General features: G+C 63.4%; 4 protein-coding genes across 10 annotated transcripts in view; 2 read left to right on the top strand and 2 right to left on the bottom strand.

Moving 5' to 3' along the window:
- The window catches only part of ACSF3 (acyl-CoA synthetase family member 3), a 52,963-nt gene extending 43,482 nt beyond the window's left edge, over nt 1–9,481 (top strand). The window contains exons 8-10 of one of the 3 annotated variants that reach the window (XM_053987084.1): nt 7,091–7,225; nt 7,703–7,814; nt 9,263–9,481. In XM_053987084.1, coding sequence (XP_053843059.1) covers nt 7,091–7,225; nt 7,703–7,814; nt 9,263–9,380 — 365 coding nt within the window. In that variant the 3' untranslated portion in view covers nt 9,381–9,481. The other 2 variants (XM_053987085.1, XM_053987087.1) reach the window with 2 other exon arrangements.
- A 4,210-nt stretch (nt 9,482–13,691) lies between these two features.
- Nucleotides 13,692–19,529, top strand: CDH15 (cadherin 15). The gene is made up of 14 exons (XM_053987081.1): nt 13,692–13,818; nt 15,467–15,610; nt 15,742–15,897; nt 15,978–16,122; nt 16,203–16,363; nt 16,570–16,698; nt 16,818–17,003; nt 17,072–17,325; nt 17,408–17,550; nt 17,618–17,854; nt 17,924–18,163; nt 18,523–18,659; nt 18,739–18,894; nt 18,969–19,529. Exons 1-14 carry the CDS (start codon nt 13,768–13,770, stop codon nt 19,164–19,166), a joined length of 2,337 nt encoding a protein of 778 aa, XP_053843056.1. The 5' UTR covers nt 13,692–13,767; the 3' UTR covers nt 19,167–19,529.
- Nucleotides 19,530–19,552: 23 nt separating this feature from the next.
- SLC22A31 (solute carrier family 22 member 31) lies at nt 19,553–22,798 on the bottom strand. The gene is made up of 9 exons (XM_053987097.1): nt 22,460–22,798; nt 21,863–21,966; nt 21,634–21,788; nt 21,316–21,484; nt 20,911–21,032; nt 20,697–20,805; nt 20,396–20,610; nt 20,175–20,286; nt 19,553–20,090 (listed from the first exon to the last, which is right to left on the bottom strand). Exons 1-9 carry the CDS (start codon nt 22,796–22,798, stop codon nt 19,742–19,744), a joined length of 1,674 nt encoding a protein of 557 aa, XP_053843072.1. The 3' UTR covers nt 19,553–19,741.
- A 2,723-nt stretch (nt 22,799–25,521) lies between these two features.
- Nucleotides 25,522–27,545, bottom strand: part of ANKRD11 (ankyrin repeat domain containing 11) — a 129,785-nt gene continuing 127,761 nt past the window's right edge. For all 5 annotated transcript variants that reach the window (XM_053987063.1, XM_053987066.1, XM_053987064.1 and 2 more), the window contains 2 exons: nt 27,090–27,182; nt 25,522–26,778 (listed from right to left, as the gene is read on the bottom strand). In XM_053987063.1, coding sequence (XP_053843038.1) covers nt 26,593–26,778; nt 27,090–27,182 — 279 coding nt within the window. In that variant the 3' untranslated portion in view covers nt 25,522–26,592. The remainder of the gene's footprint in view (nt 26,779–27,089; nt 27,183–27,545) is intronic.

The following is a 27,545-nucleotide window of genomic DNA, read 5'->3' on the forward strand; positions in this document are numbered from 1 at the left end:
GAGCCCCTTTAGGCCCTGCAAGGGGCTCTGGGCTCTCCATGGATCCTTCTTTTCTGCAGGTGAGCACGCCCAGCTCTCCCAGCCTGGCTCCAGAGCAGAGGAGCTCCAGCCCCGGGAGCAGCTCCGTGGCCTCTCCTGGACTGGCTCCAGCAGCTCCACATCCTTCCATTGTGGACTGCAGGTGGAACCTGCCTGGAGAGCACCTGCCTGTTCCCACCACAGGATCTGGGGCTGCAGCTGCTGAGCCACTCTCCTCCCAGGCCCCGGGCCCTGCTGGAGGATTTTGGCAGCAGATTGGAGTTGTGCTGCCAGGCAGGGCTGCCCGTGCCAGGATAGCAGCTGGATCCAGGAGCGCAGTGCTGGCCCTTCTCCCAGTGCCAGTGGCTCTGCTGGGCAGGGTGGGGACACCAGGAAAGGCTTTGTCCTGCACCCAGGGAGAGAGTGGGGGCCCTGGGAGCTGCTGGGGAGAGGGTTTCCTCATGAATAATTGCTGTGGAATTAATATACATGTGATTTTTTGAGGAAGTTTCAAACTCTGCCCCTCAGGAGCCTTTGATGCTTTATTAATGATCACGGGCTGTCCAAACCCCCCGTGCTCTGCAGAGGCAGCTGGGCCTCGGGGCAGCCCCAGTGTTCTTGGACAGGGCCTCCTGTGAGCCCAAGGAAGGCATTTGCTGGTCCAGGTGACCTGGTGAGAGTAGATGGACTCGAGTATCCCCTCAGAGGCACTCCAAGGTTGTGACACGCTCCAAAGGGAGCAGCAGGTTGGATTTTGGGAGCCTGGCAGGCTTCAGACCCTCCTGGTCTGAGCAGGGTGGAAAAGGTGGGGAAAAGCAGGAGCTGATGATTTCAGCTGCACTGGGATTAACAACAGGAGCTGCTGAACCCTGGGCTGCTGGGAATGCAGCCTGCTTCCAGGGAATGTGCGTGCTGAAGGGCTGGGGTGGATGGGGATGACTGGGGAGAGGAGACCCAGACTTTCCCAAGTCTAATTAATGTTAATTAGCTACAATTAGTGCTCGTGACCTCTGTTGGCAGCCAAGATGGCTGACAGCAGGGACACGCATTCCTCACTTCCACGCAATAAATCAAGCTAAAGTTGCTCAGTTATTTAGCCTATCATTTAGCATTTCATTAAATAGATCTGTGCACATACATCAGCACTGCTGAGGCGGTGTCAGTCCCTGCAGGAGCAGGGATGGCTCCCATCAATCCCAGCAGTGCCAGAGAGGCTCTGGATCACCGAGGGCTGCACCTTCCCCAGCATCTCTCGGGTGCTGGGAACTCACCCGAGGTCCAGGATTCCACCAGAGAGTGGCTCACAGTGAGGTTGCTGTTGGTTCTGCAGGGAGATGTGGCTTGGAGAGAGGTCTCACTTGCAGGATGAGGTGGAATTCCTGAGCTGGGGACAGCCTGGAAGGTCCCAGTTGGAGGCAGGACGTTGCTTCAGTTGGGCCCTGCTTTGCCACCGTGTCTTCTCCCATCTCTCCTCCTAGGGAACAAGCAACAGGACAAGAGTGAACAGCTTTCCCTGATACCTGACAGCCTCAGATGTTAGGGGAGCTTTCCTCATGGAAAGGGCAGCCCAGCCCTGGCACAGCTGCCCAGGGCAGCACTGGAGTCTCCATCCCTGCAGGGATTTAAAATCCATGAGGATGTGACACTTGGGGACACGGGTTAGTGCAGGAGGACAGGTGGAATAGACAGTCTTTTCCAGGCTAAATAATTCCATGATTCTCCTAATGCCAGCAGCATTCCCATGACACTCTTGGAGGGGCATTCTGCCTCTTGCTGCTGCAGGATTTGTGTTGGGCTGCCCCAGGTGTTCTGTGCCCTCCCTCTCCCAGAGCTCCAGAAATAAATGCCCCAGTCCAGGCTGGCACACTGTATCAATCTTGTTTAATAGACTGGAAAGCTTATTGCACGGCGGCAGGTCGCGGGGACGTCGGGGTGATGGATTGCACCTTCCCGCAGTCGAGCGCCGTTGATATATAATGAAATATTTATGATTTATTCCAGCTAATAAACTGGAGTGAAGTGTGTGATGTATGTGAGCAGATGGGGGATCTGTGGATGCAGTTTTCGTGCTGTGGGGGGAGGGAAAGGTGGATGTCTGTGACGGAGAGGCAGCGCTTGGCCGCCCGTCCCACGGCCCGGCCACAGAGGGGATGAATTATCTAATTCCTATAAAAAGCCTTTAGCACTTGCCTTATAATCATTTATCCACCCCACGTGGCTTTTCTCCAGCACAGGAGCCTCTGGGAGTGGGAGCAAGCAATTTCTTTTTGCTCTGGGCTTGGGAGCTTGTGCCCAGAGGGATGGGAAGAGAGGCAGAGTGACCACAGGAATGTCACTGCTGTGCCACACTTAGATTCCCAGCCTCACTGTGCCTGTACTACCTGCAAAACAATCCTTCCCATGGGTTTAGGAGAGTGGTGAGACACTAAACTGCCCTGGGAAGAGCAGGGAAAGAGCACGTGAGAAATGTGACAGGCACATGGAGCTTATGGCTGCAGGAGGATTCCAAAGCCTGTGAAGGAGCATCTCCATGGTCTGCTGCTGGAGCTGATCTGCAGGCAAGAAAACTGTGCTGAAAGGAGGAGGATGGAGGAGGACCTTCCTGCCAGCTGCCTCTGAGTGGTCAGGGGGACAATCACAAGCCCTGGATGGGCCCCTGCGTGTCCCCATCCAGCTGTGGGTGTTGGGGTTGGAGACTTAATACTGCAAAATCCTCACCTGGCAAAGGAGGTTTTAACCCCCAGATTTTGGCTCTGCTCTCCCAAGTGGTGAGGATCGGGATCAAGGCTCAGGCTCTTCATCACCTGCCTGGGTTGTTGGACCAATCCTACCTGGAAAATAAATCATAATCCTAATCAGCGAGGTGTGTCTGCCAGAGGGCGAGCTCTGCCTCAGCCTGATGGACCAGCAGCACCAACAATGACTCCAGGGAAGTGGGAGGCAGGTAGGAGTTAATGCCAGGGTAGAGCAAAGATCCAGAACCTCCTGCCCACTGCTCCTGGCGTGTGAGGCCACTCCTCATCCCACCACTGTCCTGCCAGCTGTTCCCTTTCTGCCTGAGTAGCCTCTGGGTCGGTGTGCTTGGAGATCCTCTGCTGAAAGGCACCAGAGAAGGGCAAAGAGTGATTATTCCAACTGCCTTCCTGCAAGTTTCCCGAGGGTTTTCCAGCTGGGAGCTTGTTGGTCCCCCCCCACACGCTCACTTGGTGAGAGCAGCAGTTCCAGAGGAATGCAGGAGGGCGAGTGCACTGCTCCAGCTCTTCCCTCTGGAAATGAGGGATCATCCTGGCAGGAGAACAGCTGACAGCAGGGAATTCTGCCTGGAACTGGGGTGAAAAAAAACCATAAAGGCTCCCAAAAGTGCAAGGTGGGGTCTGAAGGAGCTCTGCTGGCTGCCCATGGGTGGTGACTGTCCCCAGAAGAGCTCTTCTGTGTCCCTGCAGGTCAGTGTCACCTGGAGCAGTGGCTGTGAGACATTCCTGCTCTCCATCCCCACTCCGAGGAGCACCGGGCTGAGCTCTGCATGGAGCATTTGAAAGCCAAGAGTTTGCAAAAATCAGGAGTGATTCATTAACAGCAAAAAGGTCTAATTAATATTTGAAAGTGCTCCAAACCACATCCTGCTGCTGGCAGGGAAGAGCCCCCCAGCATCCCCGGCGCCGCTCCGGCCCCTGGAGCTCCTGAGGAGAGCATTGACTGCCTCCAGAGCAGGAGGCTGAAATCATCAGCAAAATCATTTGCCTTTCAAAGGGGACATTTGCTGTTTCTTGGTATCTCCTGCTGTGCAGCACATGGTCTGCTGGAGCTGGGACAGGCACGGGGGTACATCACATCTGCAAAGAGCCGAATCCCCTGGGAATGATGCTCGTGGACCAGGCTCTGCTGGTGGCATTGAGGCTTTGGTTTCAAACCTGGCAGTGCAGATCCTCGGATGGGAGGAACACCCAGGACACAGCCAAGTCAGAAACATCCCTGCTCTCAAATTGACTGTCAGGACAAGAAGATTTCACTGATCTTCCCTTTCCAAGTGCAGACTCTTCTTCACACCACACTTAAAGGTCAACACCAACTCCTCTGCCCTAACAGACTTCTTCACTCTCCTAGAGTCTGGGAACAAACTTGAAAACGCTTGGGAAGCACCTGCCAGGTCCCCTCTCTGCTCTGAGCACGAAGGAAGAGGTGCACAAGTAGTGTGGGGTGGGGAGGCACTCCCAGGAGCCGCGGTGCTGCGTGACAGTTTGTAAATCAGCAGGCTCTCGCTGCCACCAAGCTGGTGACACCTGTTACCAAACAGTCTCCCAGGCTTCCGAGTGACATCTGTCCCCCAGAGCAGGGATGGTGTGCCTGGGGTGGGCTCCTCCTGGGGGCTGACCTCTGCTCATCACCTGCGTGCAGGGTTGAGGTCTTGGACTCACGGAGCCCCAGTACAAAGCCAACACTATCCCTGTTTGTCCAGCACATCCTAGAACATTCCTGACCCTCTATCTTAGACCAGGCTGAAGTCACCTGATTTACCTAAAAAGTCATTTTTTTATGCATACTTCAGCTATCTTAGAGCTCCCCGAAGCCACTCAGTGTTTCATTTCTTGAGCCAAAGCGTTCCCTAGGTCAATAGTTGGTTGTACCTTTGATGTGGGAACTCTGCTATGTTTGCCAGGAACAAACTGCCCCGTGGGTGAGGGTGTTGACACAGGTGAGGGTTTGATTCTGCAGCTCAGCTCGAGGAGCAAAGGGGCTCTTGTTCTCCACATGCTGGGAAGCAGCTCTGGCAGCCTCTTGGTCCCCACTAGGTCTCAGCACTCAGTGAAGGAGGTGCTCAAACTACAGCAGAGTCCCAAGGGCTCTTTTGTGTTTGCAGTGAGGATTTTGCAACTTGAGGAATGGCAGAAATCTCTGCAGTTTGAGTTGGGAAATGTTGATCTCCATTGCCCATGTCTCCTCCTGCATCTTGCTAGGAGGGTGCTGAGGGCTGGGAGCAGGTTGTCCAGAGCAGCTGTGGCTGCCCCTGGATCCCTGGAAGTGCCCAAGGCCAGGCTGGACAGGACTTGGAGCAACCTGGGATGGTAGAAGGTGTCCCTGCCATGGCAGGGGTGGAACAAGATGAGTTTTAAGGTCCTTCCAACCCAAACCTTTCCTTAATTCTATGTTTTTAACTGGATAAATATATCTAGAGCCGCCTGTAACTCCAGCAAAGGGCAGCCCCCGCCGGTGCAGAGCCTGCTCAATATGCAGCTCAGCAGAGCCTTTAACATTTCACAGAACAGATGCCCACTGAGCATCTTGAAACAAATCCAAAGGTAGCGGTGACGGCTGCTGTCAGGGAAGCAATAATCCCACGGCCCCGGCAGCCGCAGCTCCGGCGTCGGCCACGTGCCACGAGGTGCTGCTGCCACGGCTTTGTGAGGTGACAGGGGCTGGGGACAGTGGCCCAGGCAGGCAGAGGAGGAGATGGGGTGTCAGAGACCCTCATCTCAACGGCCAAAATTCCCTTTCTGGTGCAGCTGGCCCAGGGCAGGGAGTGCTGGTTGTGGTTCTGAGCTGCATCCCGCTGGATGGAGCGGCTGGGATGGATGGGACACAGCACCAGCAGCTGCCCACAAGGGCTGCTGGGCTCGTGGGGCAAGGGACTCACCTGTGACCCCCAGGAGGACGGGCACAGTCCTTGCTGTGGCTCTCGGGGCAGCACCACTTTGGAAGTGACACTCAGCACTGCTGGGGACAGTCATTGAGCAAATTCAGCATCCTTTTAACTGGTCTCCCTGGTGTGGGAATTCCCCACTGGCTTGGGAAGCAGGGAATGCTGCATGTGCCACTGCACAGGCTGCCTGATGTGCTGGGCAGATGGTGCAGGGCAGAGGGTAACGGGGCTGTCCTCAGTGGATGGCATCCCCCAGAGCACTCGGGGCTGTCAGCGTGGGAAGTGACAGCCAGGGCCTGATGCTGGAGAGGAGCTGGAAAGGAAGAGACAGGGGGAATTACAGAGCTGGTCCCAGGAGCTCACAGTAGTCACAACAATAATGTGACATATCCCCTGCCTGTGCTGTGCTGCCAGTGGAATGGAGGGATCCGTGTGGGAAGCAGCGATGGCGTTTGTGGGGAGCACGGGGATGGGAGGGGAGCAGAACTGTCAGGGACCATTCACCCCATCAGGGCAGAGGGAAAGCAAACGTGCTGGCTTCCTGTACTGACATCCCAAAGAACGACGTGGGAACTGCGTGCCACTGAACCAGGGCTGAATTCCCTCTCCTCTCCCCATCTTCTCTGTGGGAATAAGCAGCTCCTGCTCCTGCCTCTCCCAGTGCCACCATTTAATGAATGTGCCCTGTCCCACCGTGTGTCAGTCACACACCACGGGATCAGGGTGCAGGAGGCAGTTCATCACAGCAGCCATGACTTCCTCCCCACTCCAAGCAGCCAAACACCCAGAGAGCCCCAGTTTCAAACTTCTCTCAACTTCAGAATGTTCCAGACAGCCTTCAGCATCCACAGAGTGCCAAGGGGCAGGCAAATGCAGGAACAATTAATCATCCCCTGGCTGAGCTGAGCTGAGCTGCTCAGGATTTTGGCAGATGCCAGCTGAGCAGGGATGCAGCTCTTCTGGGGAACAGCCTGGATTTTCAGGACTGATTCTGATGTTTCCTTGCCCTGGCAGTTTAAATGTCTGGGCCTTTGCTGCACCACATGCAAATCCCACAGTGCCAGAGGTGAGCTGGAAATGGGATGTGAAAACTGCATCACTGCTGGCACTGCTGTCCTGTGGTACCTGGCTGGGCTGATTATGGGATCACACCTGTGGGAAGGACAGCTTGGACCAAACATCTTGCTCAGGACAGGCTCATTTTCCCAATGTCATTCCCCACCTTTTTTTTTTTTTTTTTAGAATCACAGAATGGTTTCATTTGGAAGGACTCTAAAGCTCAGGATTCCTTCCCAGTATCCCATCCAACCCTGCCTTGCAGCAGTGGGAACCCGTTCCCCCTTGCAGCATCACCAGAGTGCCACATCCACAGGCCAGGAAAGGCAGAGGGGGGGGTCAAGGGAGCAGCCTCTGATGGAGCTGCTTGTTTTCCAGGAGACACAGCAGCATACAAGGATGGAGTGTACTGGATCAAGGGCCGCACCTCTGTGGACATCATCAAAAATGGGGGGTTCAAAATCAGCGCGCTGGAGGTGGAACGTCAGCTCCTCGCACACCCCCACATCACAGGTCTGTGCTCTCCCTCCTGCCTGCCCAGAGGGGACAGAGCGTGGGGACACTGCTCTGGGGGCAGCCCTGCCTCAGCAGGTGCCTGGAGCCCCCTCCAACAAGGGGATGTTTAAATCCCACAGTTCCTGCTCTCCCAGGGCCGGAGCTGAGTCAGCAGCAGCTCCTGCCTGATTTTGGAAATGAGGCTGCAATTAAATCTGCCCTGCCCTTGTGCAAGGGGTCAAGAAGTGGTGCCCCCAGCTCCACACCACTCTGTACATCATCTTCCTCCCCCTTGACTCCAGATTCTCCAACCATGGAGCTTCCTGCCTTTTCCACGCTGAAAAGCTCTGTTCTTGTGCCAGCACAGAACTCCACGGTGTTTTCCCGTGCTGACATCCCGTGGCATTTTCCTCCTGACACCTGAGCCCCTGTTCTGCCCAGCTGGGCCCCAGGAGCTGCTCAGGTCCCTGAGGGCAGTGGCTGTTGTCCCTGCAGACGTGGCGGTGATCGGGCCCCCGGACATGGTGTGGGGACAGCGGGTCAGCGCCGTGGTGAAGCTGCGCAAGGGACAGATGCTCTCCGTGAGGGACCTGAAGGACTGGGCCAGGTAAAACCCCACGGCAGGGGACACGGAGAGCAGGCTCAAAGCCAGCAGTGTCCTCAGCAGGGACATGCCATAGGATCACAGAGTCATGGAATTGTTTAGGTGGGAAGGGATCTTAAGGCTCATCCAGCGTCACCCCCTGCCATGAGCAGGGACACCTTTCACCAGCCCAGGCTGCTCCAAGCCCTGTCCAACCTGGCCTTGAAAACTTCTAGGGCATCCAAGGGCAGCCACAGCTTCTCTGGGCACCCTGTGCCAGGGCCTCAGCACCCTCACAGGGCAGAATTTCTTCCCAGTATTCCATCAATCCCTGCCCTTTGGCAGTTTGAAGCTATTCCCCCTTGTCCAAGCACTCCAGGCCTTATAAAAAAAGTTATTCCCCCTCACCTCCTCTTTTCCCATCTGAACTAGCCCAGCTCCCAGCTTTTCCTCACAGGAGAGGCACTCACTGTGCTTTAGGTGACTGCTCAGCCCTAAATCTCGTGCCAGGGACATTGGTGACCCAGCCAGGAGATTCCTTCATCCCCCACCTGCAGCCTTGGGGATGCCCCAGGTTGTTTGGGGGGGGGGTCCCTGGTGCCAGGCAGGGGGCTCTGCCCAGCCCCCCCCGTACTCCCCTGCCTGCCCCACTCCCAGAGCGTTCCCTGCACGTCTCTTCCCGTCGCTGTCCCCAGCTCTGTGACAGGGACGTTTTTCTTGTGCCCTTGAACGCAAATGCCCCGCAGGGTCCGGCTGTGCTCCCTGCCCAGCGCCGGCCCCCGCCCGCCTCTCCCTCTCGCCCTGTCTCTCCCCTTTATTTTTTATGTCACTTAGGCTCTCTTGGCCCCCGTTCTCGCACTCCCTGGCAGGAGACACATGTCCCTCTTCAGAGTGATTCATTTTGCGGCTTTCGCCTTCCACGGTGCTTCCCGGCGACAGGCGCCATCCCGAGTTAGCGGCTCCATATGGCCGGGTGCTGGTGGCGGCGGGGGGAGGAGGCCGGCCGGGGCTCGAAGGGCTCGCCAGACTTGGCATCTCGCATTAGAGTCGGTGCCAGGCGCTGCCGGAGCCGGGCACGGCCCCGGGTCGGTGACACACGGGCAGCAGAAGGCAGGAGAGCCCCCCCTGCGCACCCCGCGAAGGGCACGGGGTGCTGCTCGGGGCTGCGATCGCTGCCAGTCACCCACAGCCCCCGGGGAGGCGACTCAGCTGCGGTCCCCTGCGGGCCTGGCACCAGGAGCACGGGGGGCTCTGCACCGCTGCGTGCCACCCCTGCCCTGGGGACAGTCACTGATCCCAGCCGAGGAGTCCCCAGGATGAGCTGCTCCCACTGAGCCAGGCTGGGAGCTGAGCTTAAATGGGCTCCTGGGATGTGGGTGGGGGTCCCAGGTGGGGCTGGTTGGGGCTGTGGCTGCTCCTGGCAAGGCTCAGCTGCTCCTGCCCAGCTGTAACAGCTCCGTTTGGTGTTCCAGGGACAGCATGGCTCCCTACGCCATCCCGACGGAGCTGATCGTGGTGGAGGAGATCCCGCGCAACCAGATGGGCAAAGTCAACAAGAAGGAGCTTCTGAAACGCTTTTACCCAGCCTAGTGCCCACCTGGGGGGGCTTGGCCCTGATCCACGGCCATTCTGCCCCTGAGGAGGAGCCAGGGCATCATCCCTGGCAGCTCTGGGCTCACTGCAGCCTAGTCCTCAAATCATGTCCAGTAAAAGCAGGATTTGTCCCTCCTGGCTGAGCTGAGCCAGAGCTGCAGAGTTAGGGTTTCCTTGTGGGGAGCCCTTTGCAGGAATCACAGAATCACAGAATGGTTTGGGTTGGAAGGGACCTTAAAGTCCATCCAGTCCCACCCTTGCCATGGGCAGGGACACCTCCCACTACCCCAGGGTGCTCCAAGCCCTGTCCAACCTTGGACACTTCCAGGGATGGGGCAGCCACAGCTGCTCTGGGCACCCTGTGCCAGGGCCTCTCCAGCCTCACAGGGAGTGTTTTCCCAGCAGAAGTAAAGAATAAATCCAAAATCACACATAAATACTGACTGTATTATCCAGTGCATCCACCACCATCAAGTGATCCCAGTGCTCTGTTGATAAATCCCACCTTTCAGCGTGGAAGTTTGTCCTGTTTGGCTCCACACGTGAGCTGCCAGCCCCAGGGGCTCGATGATGCCAGCGGGGCACAGCAGCCCCCAACCAGGGGGTCCATCTGCTCTGGTCCTGTCCCGTGCTGAGGGGCTGACAGGGAGTCCAGCTTTCCCAGCAGCTGATGGGGCTCTGGAAGCACCAGGGAGGGCAGGAGGAAGAAGGAGCACAATTACAGGGATTCCTTTGTTAGGGTCGCTTGAGCCCCAGAAATATGGGACATGTAGAGAACATGGAAAGGACATGGAGGGGACCATGGAGGGGACCACAGCAGGCACATGGTGCTGGGCAGAGTGGGCAGGGAGGGGCTGGGATGAGAGTGGGGCTGGGAAAAAGGGGAAGGAGATGTGGATGGGGACAGGCTTTCTCCTGCACAGGGCTCTGGCCACAGGCCCGCTCTGTCCATGCCAACACCCTGCCCCCAGTGGCATCTCCTGGATTTTGGTACTTCAGGCTCAAAAGCACTTGAGATGGGGACACGAGGGGCACCCAGAGCTCCTGAGCCACCTCTCACTGTCCCACATGCCAGGCACAGGGACACACGTGTGCAGCCCAGCACCAGCGGGAGGGCCCGAGCTGATCCTTTGTTAAAACATCAACGATGCAGTAAATTTTTTAACTTACCAAATAGATCAATATCAAATTATCATGTCTCGCATTCATAACTCTTAAGCAAGCAACAATGGAGAGAGACAAGGTCACTGGAGAATAAATAGCAGAGAAAGCTCTTAATGATCTATCATTCTCGACAACCCCGGGCACCCCGCACCAGCCCGGTGACAAGATCATTAATAAAACTCTGCAGGAACGCTATCGATTGCTTTGATGGATGATCACAGGTAGCAAATACTGTAAAACACCTGGCTGTCACACACAAAATGAGGAGTTTGACTCGCACCTCGGCACAGGGACCGGCCTGGGGCTCTGCCAGGTTTGCTCCTTGGGGATTCCCACAGGGACGGGGTCAGGGGTGACCCCCAGTTTGGGGCTGCCATCCGTGCTGGACCCTCATGCTCTCATCTCCACTCGCTATAGGTGGGACCTGTTAATTAAAAGCCTCATTAAAACACCTGGTCACAGTGGCCTGTGTGGGAGCTGAGCTGGATGGAGGTGGGGTGACCTGGTGCCACTGGATGAACCTGGAGACCTCCAGGAACACCAACACAGCCAGGACTGTAGGGATGGATGGGGGTCCCAAGGCCGTGGGCTCTGCTCCTGCATCCCTCGGGGTGCAGGGGGGCTCTGTGTGTCCCCCCAGCTCCAGGCTCTGTGCTTGCCAGCCACATCAGCATTGACGGTCAGATCATATGTACACAACCATTCAATTACCCCGTAATGGCTGCAGGCGATTAAGCCATCAATCTCCTTCATTAGGGCCTGCCAGGCCCGGCCCAGCATCACCCAATAAAACCATTAAAACAACAACAACCTAGAGCAGCAGCTTTAATGCATTGACCGTAACCTCAGCCCGTGACAGCGCCGGGGGTGCCCCCGATCTGGGGACCCACTCGCCCCGAGGAGGTATTGCCCTGCTGGGGTGTCCCCGGGGAGCTGGGGGTTGCCCACCCCTCTGTGCCCCCCCAGCCCGGCACGCCAGGACCTGCTCTAGCACTTTATAGCTGACATTATCTTTTATTGCCACATAAAATCCAAGCTCTGGTGGCTTTATGGGGCTGCACCGGCGTGTGGCACCTCTGCACTCCCAGCTGCTCCCTCTGCCCTCCTGGGCACTGCCCTGACCCCCTCCCCAGTCGCTGCACTGGGGTCACAGCTGGTCCCACTGCACCACACGTGAGGGACAAGACTGGTGCCACACTGGGGTCATGACAGGTCCAGCTGCACCCCACGCTGGAGACGTGATTGTCCCAACACACACTGGGGTACAGCTGGTCCCAACCCCCGTGACACTTGCACTGCTGGGCAGGTCAGAGGGTGTCAGTGGGACACTCCAAAGTGGGGTGACCCAGCAGCCAGAGCAGCACGGGAAGTCGTAGTCCTGGGCTGGTTTGTGGGACCCCAAATCCCTGCAGCGCAGCGGGAGCCCCGGTTTGCAGGGGCAGGGGGTGTCAGTGCAGGGACAGCAGGGGGCCGGGGGTCGCTGCCGTGTCGTGCTGCAGCCGTGGCCGTGCCACCGGCAGCCCCGTCCCCACGAGCGGGGCTGGCGCCTTGTCAGAGCCTGTCACGTCTGCCACCCCCGCGCCGCGGTGCCGGTGGCAGGGAACATCTGCTCGGCCGCCCCGCTGCCACGGCGCGTCAGGGTCAGGGGCAGCCGCCAGGACCCCCGGCCAGCGCCGCCGGGGCGGCTCCTCGCCGTGACACTGACTCGGGGTGACAGGGCAGCGGGGCGGACGGATGGCATCGGACACACAGACGGGCAAGTGAGCGCCGCTGCCCACGCCACGGCCCAGCCGCGCCGCGGGTCACCCGGGCCCGACGCTCACCCGCTCACGACACGTCCCTGGGGACACCGACAGCCCTGCCACCTGCGTATGGACGGGACACATCCTGCACGCCTCCTCCTGTATCCCTTTTCCCACGCCTTGTTCCCCATCCCCGTGCTGGTGACCCGCACCGGAGGGCACCGAGGGCATTTATTCCCAAGGGAAGGGACGATGCTGGGCGGGGGCCCCACAGCTGCCGAGCGGGGTCGAGGTGGTGCCACCAGTGTCACCGACACATTTTCACTTCCTTGCCAAGCCCAGGACTCGGTTTTCCCGGGAGGGCAAGAACTCCTCGACCCCTTCGCCCTTCCCGGGGGATCGTGGGTCTCCATCCCTGCTGCACCGGGACCCCCGGGACCCCGCGCCGACGGGCGGGGGACGCTCCCCGGTGAGGCACCGCGGGCTGCGAGGACGGCCGGGACCGGGGCCGGTGGCCGGGACGATGCTGCCACCTGGTGCCACGGCACGGCGGCGGCGCCGGGACAGGCACCGGGGGTCGGGGGAAACACCGGGACCGGCCGCGGAGGTCGGAGGAAGCACCGGGACCGGCGGCCGGCGTCGAGGGAAACACCGAGACCGACAGCGGGGGTCGAGGGCAGCACTGGGACTGGCCGCGGGGGTCGCAGAAAGCACCGGGACCGGGGGGTCGGGGGGCAGCGCCGGGACAGACAGCGGGGGCCGAGAGCCCTGTCGGGACTCCCGGAGCAGCCCCCGCCCGGTGGGAACCCGCCGGGCCCGGGAGACGCGGGCGCTGCCGGTCCCTCTCCCGGCTCCGCGCTGGGACGGGCCCCGACGCCAACACAGACGGCACCGGCACCGGGAACCGCCGGGGATAGACGGGCGGGCTCGCCCCGACGGGAGGCGCGGCCGAGCGGGGCGGGAAGAACCGGTCCCGGTCCCTCTCCCTGTCCTGATCCTGGTCCCGGTCCAGGTCCAGGCCCCTGTCCCAGTGTCGGAGCCTGTCCCTGTCTCGGTCGCTGTGCCAGTGCCGGTGCCGGTGTCGGTCCTTGTCCCGGCGCCGGAGCGGCCGGGGGGCAGCGGGCCCGGGTCTCCCCCCTCCCGCCCGCCCCGTCGCGGCATCCCCGGAGCGCGCCCGGCGGCAGCTGCCGCGTTCCGCCCGCCCTGCCCGGGGCTGCGCACCCCGGCCCCGGCCCCGCTCCCCCGGCCCGGCCAGCGGGGACCCCCCCGCGCCCCCCGCATCCCCCCACGGCCCCCGCACCTCCCCCGTCGGGCCCCTGGCGGGCCGGGCAGGGCAGGGGGTGCGGGCTGCGGGCCGGGGGCGGCGGGGCCAGCTGCCCGCGGGGGGGTCCGGTGCCCGCAGCACATGTGCTGTCACTCAGCCAGTCCCGCCGCTATTTTAGCTCGGGGCCGGCGGCCGGGCTGTGCCCCGCTCCGCCATGGGCCCCCCGCTCCTCCTCGCCTGCCTGCTCGCCCCTCTCTGCGCTCGGGTAAGGGGTGCGGGGACACCGGGGCGGCGGGGATGGGGTGCGGTGGGGTGGGATGGGGACCCCCGGCTCCGTGCCCCAGGAGGGCTGGCTGGGATGGGGAGCCTGCACGCAGAGCCAGGGCTCGTCCGGACCCCAGACCTCGTGGAAACTCGTCCCTGGGGGCAGCGGGGATGGGGCTGGGGGTGATGGGGGCTCGGAGCCCCTCTTGAGGCATTTCCCACCCCACAGATGGCGGTGGCAGGGGGGGGCCTGCGGCTCCGGCACATTGCCTGCGCCTGTGAGCGGGATGGGCTGAGATGGGCTCTGGGGGAGGGTTAGGCACTTAAAGACACCCTGCTCCTCTTTTTTTTGCACCCCAGCTGTGGTTCCAGACCTCCCTGCACCCCCCTGCCCACTCACGCCCCCCCCAGAGCCCCTCATCCTAGTCTTAGGCCTGAGCCACACGGGGCCGTTGGGATTCTGGCCTGGACCCTGCGCTCAGCTTCTTCAGGGCAGGGGAAGGAAAGGGGATCTGCAGGGCAGCCCCATGGGAATGGAGCCCCCAGCATACTTCCCTCACATCCCGATCCCCCCCCAGCTCCAGCGGCCCCCAGGGACGGGCGGGGGGTTTCTCCTGCTGGAGGAGGGCGCAGAGAAAGACCTGGGGGCCACAGCGCAGCCCCCGAGCCTCAGAAGCAGCCCCTTGTCCTGCCCCTCCCCAGGGACCCCCGGCACAGCCAGCCCCACTGCCCCGTTGCCCCGTCCCCCACCAGGGCACACAGGCCCCTGGGGCTCCAGGGACCCCCCGGCAGCCAGCGCTGCAGGCACAGCTGGGCACAGATGTGGGTGCAAGGCTGGCGCTGCCCAGATGTGCTCCCTCCTCAGGGAGGGGACAGCGCCTGTCCCCGGGCCCAGGGCGAGGGTGGCACGGAGCTGGGGGGTCGGCAGCTGCATGCACACCTCTCTGCCCCCTCCCCACCCCCAGCTCCCCCAGTCCCCATGGCTCCAGGGCCCCCCCCCACAGTCACCCCAAATCCCTGACCTCGGTCCCACTCAGCCCCATAACCCATCCTTGCCCCCACAGCTCCCTGACCCCACGGCAGCCTGCCAGAACTCCTGTTCCCCTTGTTTCCATCCCGAATCTCCCCCTCACAACTCCCAGCTCTATCCCAGGCCCCCAACTCCCTCTGCCTCCCCCCAGCACCCCAGCCCTGTCCCCCAGGGTCATGCTGACAGCCCAAACTGATCCCTGACCCCCCAACCCTCGCTGCCACATCTGTGGGGTGACAGTGACATGGAGGGGAGGCCACAGTCAGTGCTGCCTGCCCGAGGTACCCCCCACCCCGGGGTCCTGTGGGGCACAGCCCATGCCCAGGGCACCACCAGGGTCATTTGTGGAGCACCCCTTCCTGGTGAGCCCAGCAGGACACCCATCACCACCACACTGGGGTGGCAGGGGACACTGACACAAAGCTCCTGGGAATGCTGGGAGGTTTCTGCATTACCTCAGACCCAACCCCAACCCCATCAGGGGGACCCAGCACTGAGCACTCCAGCACCGTGTACCCCTCTGTGCACACCTAACCCAGGTGCATCTCCCTGCCCACTGCCCTGGCATTCCACCCCACCCCGGAGTTTTGGGGTCTCTGGCAGCCCCGTGTCCCCCCAGGGTGCCAGCCCAGCCCAGCCAGGCGCTGCAGCCCCCCAGGCCTGGCGGCAGCACGAGGCTCCCCGGCGGGTGAAGAGGGCCTGGGTGATCCCCCCCATCAGTGTCTCGGAGAACCACAAGCGCATCCCCCACCTCCTGGTGCAGGTAGGTGAGAGCCCCCCAGCCCCTCTCCCAGCTCACAGGGCGGGGACATCCTGGGCAGGATGTCCAGGGGCACCTCCAGAGGGGCACAGACCCCCAGCCTGGGACCCCCAGCCCCGATTTTCCTGGGGCAGATCAAGTCAGACAAGCAGCAGCCCGGAGGGGTGATCTACAGCATCAAAGGGCCGGGGGTGGATGAGGAGCCCCTGGGCATCTTCTCCATCGACAAGTTCAGCGGCAAGGTCTTCCTCAACGCCATGCTGGACCGGGAGGAGCACGACCGCTACCGGGTAAGGATGATCCTGGGTGCCCACAGCCCCTCCCTGGCGTCCCCAGCCAGACCCCGACCCCCCCCGCTCTGCACCCACAGCTGAGAGCCTTCGCACTGGACCTGGGCGGGGGCACCCTGGAGGACCCCACTGACCTGGAGATCATCGTGGTGGACCAGAACGACAACCGGCCGCTCTTCCGGCAGGACGTCTTCACCGGGCGTGTGCTGGAGGGGGCTGAGCCAGGTGGGTCCTGCCGGGGGGGCTGGGCTGGGGGCACCGAGCCAGCCCTGTGCCAGCACCCACCGGGCGCTCCTGGGCCACAGGGACCTGCGTGATGACGGTGGATGCCACCGACGCCGACGACCCCGACACGGATAACGCGGCGCTGCGCTATTCCATCCTGGAGCAGGGCGCTGCCGGAATGTTCAGCATCAACGCCACCACCGGGGAGATCTGCACCGCACGGCCCGGCCTCGACCGCGAGGTAGCGGGGTGGGGTCACGGGGATAGGACTGGGGAGGCACCGGCACTCAGGACAGTCACGGACACCCCACATGGTGAAACCGCAGCTCTGTCCACGAGCAGATCCAGGCGTGGGGACAGATCCAGGGTGGGTGGGCAGCAGCTGGGGGATCTCTGTGCTCCCTGGGGGCTGGGCGGGCTCAGCTCTGCCCCCCTCATTCCCCACAGACCATGGGGGTGTACAACCTGACGGTGCAGGCGGCCGACATGTCCGGGGACGGGCTGACCACCACGGCCGTGGCCGTCATCTACCTGGAGGACATCAACGACAACCCTCCCGAGTTCACCAAGGAGGAGGTAACAGCCAGGTTATGGGGACGTGCCGGGGTCAGCGGGGCCGGAGCTGCCCCCCCCCCCCCCGGGGGTCTGCAGCATCCCAAAGGGGCAGAGTCCAACCCCACGCCGCTCTCCCCCAGTTCTCCATGGAGGTGGAGGAGCAGGCGGCCGGTGTGGACGTGGGCAAGGTTTTTGTGCACGACAAGGACCTGGCGGGCTCGCCCAGCTGGTTGGCCAAATTCACCATCCTGGAGGGCGACCCCGAGGGCGCCTTCGCCATCCGGACCGACCCCCACACCAACGACGGCGTGCTCTCCGTGGTCAAGGTGGGCGCGGGGCAGCCGGGGGTCACCGGGGGTCCCATGGCTCGGCTGACCCCTGGCCTCTCCCGCAGCCGCTGGACCACGAGGTGCGGGACCGCTTCGAGCTGACGGTGTCGGTGCAGAACGAGCGGCCGCTGGAGCCCTCGGCCCCCGCCAGCCCCCGGGCGCTGGCCACGGTGCGGGTGCGGGTGCGGGACGTCAACGAGGCGCCCGCGTTCCGCGAGAACCCGCGGCGGATCAGCGTCCTGGAGGGGACACCCCCGGGCACCCCCATCACCACCTACACCGCCACCGACCCCGACACCCACCAGATCCAGACCCTCTCGTGAGTGCCGCTCCCCTCCCATGGCCCCCGGCACCCGCGGGGCGGGGTGGGGGCGATGTCTCACGCACCCCCTCGCCCACAGCTACGCGCTGCTCTACGACCCCGCGGACTGGCTGCAGCTGGACCCTCACGCCGGCACCGTCCGCACCAAGCGGGAGCTGCTGCACCCGTCCGCCTTCCTGCAGGGCGGCTGGTACATCGCCCTGGTACTCGCCCGCGACGATGGTGAGCAGCCGCCCCCGCCGCCCCCTCGCTCCCGCTGCCCCCGCTGACCCCTCCGCTCTGTCCCCAGCCGAGCCCCCGCTCTCGGCCACCGGCACCCTCTCCATCGAGATCCTGGAGGTGAACGACCACGCTCCGCAGCTGCAGCCGCCGGCCGGGGTGCTCTGCGGGCGGCCGGGACGCGGCGGGACCCTGCTCCTGGGGGCCACCGACGATGACCGGCCCCCCCATGGAGCCCCCTTCCACTTCCAGCTCAGCCCCCAGCACCCCCAGCTCGCCCGCAACTGGAGCATCGCCCGCTTCAATGGTGAGGGTCAGCCGGGGAGGGGGGAGATGCTGCACGGAGGGTCCCGCTCACCCCCTGCCCACCCCGCAGTGACCCACGCCGTGCTGGCCGTGCTGGCGGAGCTGCCCGAGGGGCCCTACTCGCTCCCGCTGCTGCTCCGGGACTCGGGGACGCCCCCGCGGGAGCAGCAGCAGCTGCTGAACGTCTCGGTGTGCCACTGCGGCCGGGACGGCACCTGCCTGGACGGGGCACTGGCCGCGGCCACCGCCGGGGCCGGCATCACCCTCGGGGCGCTCATGATCATCCTGGGCAGCACCATCCTCCTCCTTGGTGAGTGAGACCCCCACCGTCCTTCCCCCGCCCCTCCAGCCCGCCCCGCCGCCCCCCAGCCCTGTGCTGGTCCTGGCCACCCCTCCCGAGCCCCACTGTCACCTTGACCCCCCACCCAGCACCCCATCCTGGGCTTGGCCTCCCACCCAACCCTCCCCACGACCCTCAACGCCTCCCCCCTACCCAGCAACCCCTTCTGACCGCAATCCAGGCCCCTCATTTCCCTCACTGCCCGTCCCACCCCAATCCCAGCCCAATCCCTACCTCCACCCCTATCCCTCCTCCCAGCCCAACTGCATCCCGCCCCAGCCATCGCCCCGTGCCCACACGCGTGTCCCTGTGTCCCCGTGTCCCCGCAGTGCTGGCGGCTCTGGGCGCTGCGCGGGTGCGCGGCCGCCGCCGGGCGCTGCGCAAGGGGCTCCTGCAGCGCTCGCGGGACGACATGCGCGACAACATCCTCAACTACGACGAGCAGGGCGGGGGCGAGGAGGACCAGGTGAGCAGGACCCGTGGCAGGGGGGTCTCGGGGGTCCGCGGCTCAGCCCTGCACCTCTAAACCCCTCCCGGCCCCGCAGGACGCCTACGACATCAACCAGCTCCGGCACCCCGAGCTCTTCTCCCCCCGGGCCAAGCCCCCCCTGCGCAGGGACGCCCCGCTCAGCTCCGGGACCCCCATGGCCCCCCGCAAGCTGCCCAGCAGCCCCTCCGACATCGAGGACTTCATCAATGAGGTGGGTCAGGGCCCGGCAGTCCCCCGGCGGTCCCCCATCGCCGGCGGGCTGACGGTGACGCCCTGTCCCCGCAGGGGCTGGAGGCGGCTGACAGTGACCCCAGCGTGCCCCCCTATGACACGGCCCTCATCTACGACTACGAGGGCTCGGGCTCGGTCGCCAGCCCCCTCAGCTCCATCGTGTCCAGCCTGACGGACGAGGACCAGGACTACGACTACCTGAGCGAGTGGGGGCCCCGCTTCCGCCGCCTGGCCGACCTCTACGGGCACTAGCGGGGATGGGGGGCAGGAGGGGACACCCCCCTGCCCAGGGAGGGGCTGGGGCAGGCACGGGGCAGCGGGCAGCTCACACACACACACACACAGGAGATGCCCAGAGGCGGCGGCTTCACGAATGGACCCCCACAGGATGCCCGGCTGCAGCGGCTTTGCACACGCGTGTGCAACGAGAGGCCGCCGCGCAGGGGGTGCACACCCACACGCCCCGCAGAGCCCAGCTCAGCAAACCTGGGGGGAGGACGCCCGGGTGAGCCCCACACAGCTGGGGAAGGGGGCGAGGAGACCCCTGGGCACCCCCACAATAAAGAGCGGGGGTTGGTGGCGGGGGTGTGTGACCCCCCCCCCCCACACCAGCGACCCGTAGAAACAAGGCACTTTTATTGGGAGCCGGCAGCACTCCCGGGGGGGCTTCACCCCCGCCCCAGGGCTCCCAGCACCGCCGCTCCTGGGGCGGGATCCGGCCCCACCGCGGGGGGGGGGCGCTGCTCCCCCAGCCCGCCCGCCGCACTCGTCCTGCTGCTCCCGTAACATCCCCGGGCGGGGGTCCCTGCTCAGCCCCCCCAGCACGGCTACATCTCGCAGGGGGGGTCCGGGGAGCGCAGCATCCTCTTGGTGGAGGCGGCCAGGCGGGAATAGTCGTGGGGGATGGCGTGGGGGGCCAGCAGGGGCAGGTGGTCCTCGCGGGGGGGCCGGCGGAACAGGGGCGGGCGGCGCTGGCTCTCGCCGTCCTGCAGGGACTGGGGCAGCCCCCGGCCCTGGCTCTCGGGCAGTAGCATGATGCTGAGCACGGCCAGGATGGCGAAGGAGGCGAACACGACGTGGTGCAGGAAGAAGCCGCGGCTGTTGGGGATGGCGGTGATGGGCGCCGCGGCCTTGCCCACGAAATTGGCCCCCACGACCAGGCCCAGCCCGGCGCCCCTGCGGGAGGAACACGCTCAGGGGGGGCCCTGCCCGGTGCCCCCCGCTCCGGGGTAGCACAAGATGGGGGCAGCTCCCCCTTACCTGACCACGGTGGGGAGAACCTCGCTGGCAAAGAAGATGCTGAGCATGGTGACGGCGTGGGAGGCGGCCGTGCCCACCACGGACAGGGTCAGGACAATGAGCTCCAGCAGGTCTGCGAGGGGGGGGGAAGCACATCAGGGGGCAAATCCTGCACCCACCTCTCTGTACCCTCTCTTCCCCCTGGCTGGGGCTGCGTCCCGGGGGTCCCGCGGGGGTCTTACACTGGGTGAGGGCCAGCAGCAGGAGGGAGGAGATGCCGGTGAGGACGGTGCAGAGCAGGAGGATGGCGCGGCGCCCGAAGCGCTCGGCCGTCAGGCACACGAAGAGGCAGGCGGCCGTCTCGGCGCCCACCAGCACCAGGTGCGAGGAGAAGAAGTGGGGCAGGTGGGGGACCAGGTTGCGGGTGAAGCAGTGGCGGATGCCGGAGCCGATGAACCTAAGGGACAGCGGGGTCAGGGGGCCGCGAGTGGGACCCCCCCCCCCCCGGCCCACGGCCACCCCGCCGCCCCCCCCGCCGCTCACGCCGCGAAGCCGAGGATGACGCCGTTCTTCCAGATGACCCTGGTGCTGCAGATCTCACAGACTGAGTGGTACCGGGGCCGCGGGGGCCCCTCGGACAGGGCCTCCAGCTCTGCCGGGAGAGGGGAAACCAGGATAGAGCCGGCTCTGTTACGCCACCCGCACAGCCACGGCTTTGGGGATGGGGCTGATCGCCCTCGGAGTCCCCCCCACGCACCCGCGAGGAGGCTGTCCTGGGGGCAGTTTTCTTCAGCCAGTGCCTGCAGGGTCTTCCTGGCCCTCTCCAGTTGCCGTGTGGCCAGCAGCCAGCGCGGTGACTCCAGCAGCAGTGCGGGGCACCTGGGGCACGAGTGTCGGGTCACGGGGCTCCCCACGGGCCTGGCCACCCTCCAGCACTGACCTTCCCACCGGGTTTCAAAGCAACGCTGCCCAGAAACCCTCAGCTTCAAACCTGAGCAAATATTTACCCAGGGTGGGGGGGTTCCCACTCCTCTGGAGAGCCCCGGGTGGCCTTTGATCCCCACCGTGGCCCCGGGCAGGGTGTCCCGGGCTGGGAAGAGCTTGGCACCAGCCCCGGGGCACAGCCCAGCCCCACGCAGCCCCTTTCCCGGTGGGTCCTTACCACCAGCTGGCAGCCAGCAGGGCCAGGATCATGGTGACGGCGCCCTGCAGCACCCGCCAGTCCCGGCACAGCAGGGCCAGCCCCGGCAGCAGCAGCTCCCCGGCGATCCAGAAGAATCCGGCCACCATCGTCACCGCCAGCCGGTGCGGGGGGTCACACAGCTCCAGCCCTGGCAGGGAGCGAGGGGGGCACAGTGGGTGCCAAGGACACGGGGCATCCCGCAGCCTGGAGCATCCTGTATTCCAGCCCATGGTACATCCCGCAGCCTGGAGCATCCCGCATCCCCCACACCCCTCCGGATGGCCCCATCACACTCACGTGCCACGTAGAGGGCGAGGAAGGCTCCTGCCAGCGCGGCCCCGAAGAGCAGCCGTGCCACCAGGACCATGAGGAAGTCCACAGCCAGTGCCACGCCGAGGCCCACGGGCACGGCCAGCGCCAGGGACAGCAGGAAGGTGGGACGGCGGCCAAACCTGCCAGGGATGGGCTGTGAGGGGCTGGGCACGGTGCCCCCTGCCCGCGGGGGCTGCCCGGGGACCCCCATTACCTGTCACAGGCCAGGCCGGCGGTGACACTGCCCAGTGTCCAGCCCAGCAGGTGCGTGGTCTGCTCCAGGGGCACCTTCCAGCGCGAGGCGCACACCAGGTCCCACTGCGGGGACACAGCGGGGAGCTGTCAGCGTGGGGGGCTTGGCAGACCCCCTGACTGCCCGCAGGGCTGGGACGGATGGGGCGGCAGGGCTCCTGGAGAGCCCCCACCCCACAAACAGAAACGTGGGGACAGTACCGGTGATTCCAAGAGCCCTGGATGCTCTCCAGCCCCTCAGCGCCCTTCCCCAGGGCTCCTCCAGCCAGCCCCAGACCCCCTCCAGGGGGTCATTGCTCCCCCTGCACATCCAGGGCTTTCCCGTGGCATCCTTACCGGAGCCCCCAGCAGGCTCTGGTGGCTGAGACCCCCCAGTTTGTTCCCCCCGACTCCTCGCAGGTTTCCACCCCCAGAGCGTTGCCAGGGCCCTCCCTTAACCCCTCCTTTACCCACGGGACCCCTCGGCCCCCTCCAGCGCCGCAGAATGCCCCATGCCCGGGGGTCCCCCCACTCTCCCCAGGCCCGGCACCCCCCTCGGTCCCACCACCCCCGTGCCCACCTGCGTGACGAGGTTGGCGCGGAGGCCGGCGGCGGGCAGCGCGTAGTGCCAGCCGCGGGTGCAGGGCCCGGTGCCGTTGGGGCGGGGGCCTCCGGAGGGGTACCGGTACAGCTGGCAGGGGCTCCAGCCGCCGCGGAGGCGCGGCACGGCGGCGCGGAGCAGCGCGGGGCCCCCGAGGCGGCGGAGCGGCGGCGGCAGCAGCGCGGTGTCGGGGCGGCAGCGGTGCGGGGGCTCCGCGCCCAGCGCCCAGCCCAGCGCCCAGCCCAGCGCCAGCGCCGCGCACGGCGCCCACCCCCCCGCCGCCCGCCGGCCCCGCGGCCGCGACCCCCCGAGCGCCATCGCCGCGGCCACCGCCACCCGCGACCGCCACCCCACAGCGCTCGGGCTCGGCGCCGGCAGGTGGGGCGGCACCGGCCGGACCCGCCCCGCGGCACCGCCCCGACGGCTCCCTGCGGATCTGACCCCCAGCCCCGGTTCAGACCCCTCCCCAGTCCCGGTTCGGACCCCCAGCCCCGGTTCAGACCCCTCCCCAGTCCCGGTTCAGACCCTTAGCCCCCGTTCAAACCCCCCCCAGCCCCGGTTCGGACCCCTCCCCAGTCCCCGTTGAGACCCCCCCAGTCCCGGTTCGGACCCCTCCCCAGTCCCGGTTCGGACCCCCAGCCCCGGTTCAGACCCCTCCCCAGTCCCGGATCTGACCCCCAGCCTCCGTTCAGACCCCTCCCCAGTCCCGGTTCGGGCCCCCAGCCCCGGTTCAGATCCCCCCAGTCCCGGTTCGGACCCTCAGCCCCGGTTCAGACCCCTCCCCAGTCCCGGATCTGACCCCCAGCCCCGGTTCAGATCCCTCCCCAGTCCCGGTTCGGGCCCCCAGCCCCCGTTGAGACCCCCCCAGTCCCGGTTCGGACCCCTCCCCAGTCCCGGATCTGACCCCCAGCCTCCGTTCAGACCCCTCCCCAGTCCCGGTTCGGGCCCCCAGCCCCGGTTCAGATCCCCCCAGTCCCGGTTCGGGTCCCCAGCCCCCGTTCAGACCCCCCCCAGCCCCGGTTCGGACCCTCAGCCCCGGTTTGCTCCCCCACAACACGAGGCTCAGTTCTGGTCTAGATCAGCCCTCAAGGCCGGTTTGTCTGCCCAGCCCGGTTCACAAACCCCAGCCCCGCTCCCGATCCCCGGCCCCGTTCACAAACCCCAGCCCCGCTCCCGATCCCCGGCCCCGCTCCCGATCCCCGGCCCCGCTCCCGATCCCCGGCCCCGTTCACAAACCCCAGCCCCGCTCCCGATCCCCGGTCCCGCTCCCGATCCCCGGCCCCGCTCACCCCGCTCAGTCCAGGTTCGCTCCCCCCAACACTGGACCCAGTTCCCACAGCCCGCTGCACCCCCAGCCTGGTTTGCCCCCTCCCAGCCCCCCCAGTTTGGTTCTCCAAGCCCCATTCCCCCCACCTCGGCCCCCCTTTGCCCTCCCCCAGCCCTGCTTGTCCCCCAGCCCCGGTTCACCGCCCCCACCCCAGCTCTCCATGGTGCTCCAGACCCCTCTCTCAGGACTGGGGGACCCCCCAGCCCAGCTGGTTATGGGGGTCCTGGGGTGCAGCCGGGGGTTCCAGGACCCATCTGTGAACACCCACAAAGGCACCCAGGTCCCCCCAAACCTCAGAGGGGGCCAGTGGAATCTGTGACACCCCCTCCAGGAAGGGAATGTGTTGGCACCCAGCACCACGTGAGCCCGTGGGAAGAGCCAACAGAGCAGCCAAACTGCAAACAGGCTTTATTTCCCTCTTCCTTCTAAAATTTACTCACAAATGTGATTTCTGGGGGCAGCAGCATCACTCAGGGTGCTCGGCTTCAGACCTGCAATGGTGGAAAAACTCCATCTGCAAAATCACATTGAAAATCACTGAAAAATCACACCTGCAAACTCACATTGAAAAATCACACTAAAAAAAAATCCCATCTGCATTTTTTTTTGCCTCCCTCTGAGGGATCCACACCCCCACACACGTCTGGGAGTTACAGCACCAGGAGGAAAACTGAGCCTGGAGGCTCCCAAGGTCACCAGCACCGTGGTCAGATGAGCCTATGGGACTTTCCAGCTCTACATGCCCATGAAAGACCTCTCTGTGACCAGAGACAAATTTATGGCTGTTCAACAAAATAAAGACAGGGATGGAAATTAATGCAAGACCAAGTGTTACCTGTGGCTGCTTTCTTGAAGCCCCTGACACAGGAGCAGCCCCCGGTCCCAGTGCTGGCTCCAGGGCCCCATCACACTCATCCCACAGCTCAGCAAAAGGGTGGGGGGAAAAATCCCTCTGGGTGCAGCTAGGACATGGCACTGCTGTGGCTGTGTGAGCCCCAGTCCTGGTGCCAGCAGTGCCAAGGCAGGGGCTGAGGGCTGGGCAGGGGACGGAGGGACCCCCGTGGCTCTTCCAAAGCTGCTGTGATGTGTTGGAGTGAAATCCTCCAGGATCCCCCTGCCCCGACTGTGGAAAATTCCTCAAGTGGCTGCAAAGCTGATGGCAGCGAGGGGGGAGCTGGGGGCTGAATCCAGGGGTCCTCCCTGGTCCCCAGCAGAGACAGTTGGAGAACCCAGAGCTGGCAGTGGGGGTCCATGGGGGCCACCCCTCGCTCCTGCCTGGGGTTGGCAGCTGCAGCCATCAGGAAAGGCTGGGCAGCAGGAGGAAGGCAGGCACAGAGGTCCTGGGAAGGCACTGGGATCTGCCTCCAGCTGCATCCCTGAGCTGCTGAGTGAGGACTGAGTTTGCCTGGATCCACCCATCCCTGTCCAGACTCTGCAACCCCAAAACAGCATCTCCTGCTCAGTCACTCTGGGGGCAGTGAATTCACCAACACAGGGGGGTCCCCTCTCCTCACGACCCACCCCGGGAGGGTTCCAATCCCACTGCACACAGAGAGGCATGGAAGAGAGAATGATGTTTAAAATCATAGAATAGTTTGGGTTGGAAGGGACCTTAAAGCTCATCTTGTCCCATCCCCTGCCATGGGCAGCTGATCTGAGCAACCTTTTCCTTGACAGGGAAACTGCTGCCCAGGGTGAACTATAAATACAAAGATAATTTTAATTAATTTATTTATTTCTTTACACATAACTGAAAGTGATGTTACAGTACATAAGTTATTTACAACTGTGCAGTAATGTGTTGCAAAATAAATTATCTAGAAGGCAGCAAAAGTACATTGTTAATGTATATAAAAACTGTACAGCATTTATGGGATACAATTTTTCTTTATATGAGTATTGGCTCTGTAGTGTTTTCAAGTTATGTTCTCAGAAAGAGAAACGAAATGCCCAAGATTAAAGGAAAAAATATATAAACCACGTGGATTTTACTCCATTAAAAACACAGTTGGCAAAGTCCTTTCTCTGCGTCGCCGTCTCCCCGGCCGTGCCGCCCCGGCGGCTCCTCTGCCCGTCCCCAGCGGCTGCTGCGGGGCCACCGGCACATCCCGGAGCTGTCCCCGCTCCGGAGCCGCCGCTGCCCAACTTGGACACTGTCCTTTTTGTTTCTAATTGGGGTTTTTTTTTTTGTGATTTTTTTTTTTTTTTGTAGTATTTTTTTGTTTCTTTGTTTTTTTTTTTTTTTTTTTAGACATACCCATGATGGAACGAGAAACTCAAACACCACCCCCCCCCTCCCCTCCCCCCATGGTTTCCTACTGCAGCTTCTCCGAGAGGAGATCCGCGCCCGGTGGAAAACAGAGAGCTGGAAATCACGGTGTTCACAAGTACATGGTTCACGTGGTTGCTGGCCCCGCTCAGCAGCTTCTGCAACACACACACACGGTGTCCTTGGCCTCGTCCCTCCGCGCCTCGGCCAGTCCCGGGGCCGCTGAGCGCCCGCTGCCCGCGCTGCCCGGAGCCTCCCCGCCGCGGGCGCCGGCGGGAAGGAGCTGTGCCCGGCCCGCTGCCCCGCGGAGCCGCGTCAGTCCGGAAGCGAGGGACACGTCGTGAAGAAAGTGCAATTATTTTTCTTATTGTTTTGTTTTCTGCCGATAGCTGCTTCCTCCTCCTCTGACCAGGGATTCATCAGCAAGCGGTTAAGGGTGAATGTGAGCTCGACCGCCCGACCTCGGAGCGCTCCCGTCCTTGCCAGTGTTCAGAGATGTCTCCTGGGTTGGAACTGTCATGCCGGCAAGAGCACAAAGTCATCGTTCACGTCGACCATTGGCACATAGAACGAGGGCACCTCGTTCACGCAGAGGGATTTGTGCCCCGCGGGGTCCAGCTCCTGCACCTTCAGCTGCCACTCCATCCTCTGCACCGCGTTCAGGGCAGCTGCTTCGTGTTGCTGTCTCATGAGCAGGCATGTCTGGATTGGGAAACAACAACGGGACGTGAGGGCTGAGTGGCAGGCAGAGGCAGGGGACATGCAGCCACTGACACCTGGATTTGGAATCTCTGCTGAGCCCAGCTCCAGCAGGAGCCGAGGCAAACCCCAGAGTTGGGGCTTGAAAGGCTTGTCAGCACTCCAGAGCATCCACTCCCATGCAACACTGCCCTGACAATCTCCGGACACCCACTCTGTGCTGGAAACCACTGAGGCAGTTCCCAGGCTCCAGCCACAGGCAGATCCCTCCTGGAATGCCCCTGCCTGGAGCACGGGGCTCCCACAGCTCTCACCTTCATCCGGTCGTACTTGTCATCCACGTCCTGCAGCCAGGAAATGAACTGTCGCGCGTTGAAGCGGTCTCTGACCGATTTGTTTTCATCTCCCTACAGACAGGACAGCAAAGGGAGGGATTAGTTTTGTACTTTAAGCAGTTACAGGTCTCACAGGCCATATTCAAGCCCCTCCTGGGGTGCACACTCCTCAGAACCGTGGTGCCTGCAGGGAGGGAGGACGGACATCACTGCTGCCAGCTGCTCCTGCAGCCCTTTCCAGGGATTCAGCCTCAGGAGGGGATGCACCCATGTGCACATACTCCCTGTTTCTCCTTGCTCTGCAGGGAATCTGTCCATGTCAGCCCATCACAGCTCCTGCACCTCTCTGACTCCTTCAACGGACGCCAGGAAAGCAGCAGCACAGACACTTGGCTGGGAAATGCCGACGGATAAATCAGAGCTCCTGGATCAATA

Source organism: Vidua macroura, chromosome 11, assembly GCF_024509145.1.
Source record: "Vidua macroura isolate BioBank_ID:100142 chromosome 11, ASM2450914v1, whole genome shotgun sequence".
Lineage (NCBI taxonomy): Eukaryota > Metazoa > Chordata > Aves > Passeriformes > Viduidae > Vidua > Vidua macroura.

Bases quoted from the DNA above. Each gene is read 5' to 3' on its own strand.
- CDH15 (XM_053987081.1), top strand. From the start codon at position 13,768: ATGGGCCCCCCGCTCCTCCTCGCCTGCCTGCTCGCCCCTCTCTGCGCT. The intron at 17,004-17,071 runs GTGGGCGCGGGG...CCTCTCCCGCAG, and splicing joins GCGTGCTCTCCGTGGTCAAG to CCGCTGGACCACGAGGTGCG. The intron at 18,895-18,968 runs GTGGGTCAGGGC...CTGTCCCCGCAG, and splicing joins TCGAGGACTTCATCAATGAG to GGGCTGGAGGCGGCTGACAG.
- SLC22A31 (XM_053987097.1), bottom strand. From the start codon at position 22,798: ATGGCGCTCGGGGGGTCGCGGCCGCGGGGCCGGCGGGCGGCGGGGGGG. The intron at 20,806-20,910 runs GTGCGTGGGGGG...CTCTCCCGGCAG, and splicing joins CCAGGACAGCCTCCTCGCGG to AGCTGGAGGCCCTGTCCGAG. The intron at 20,611-20,696 runs GTGAGCGGCGGG...GCTGTCCCTTAG, and splicing joins GTCATCCTCGGCTTCGCGGC to GTTCATCGGCTCCGGCATCC.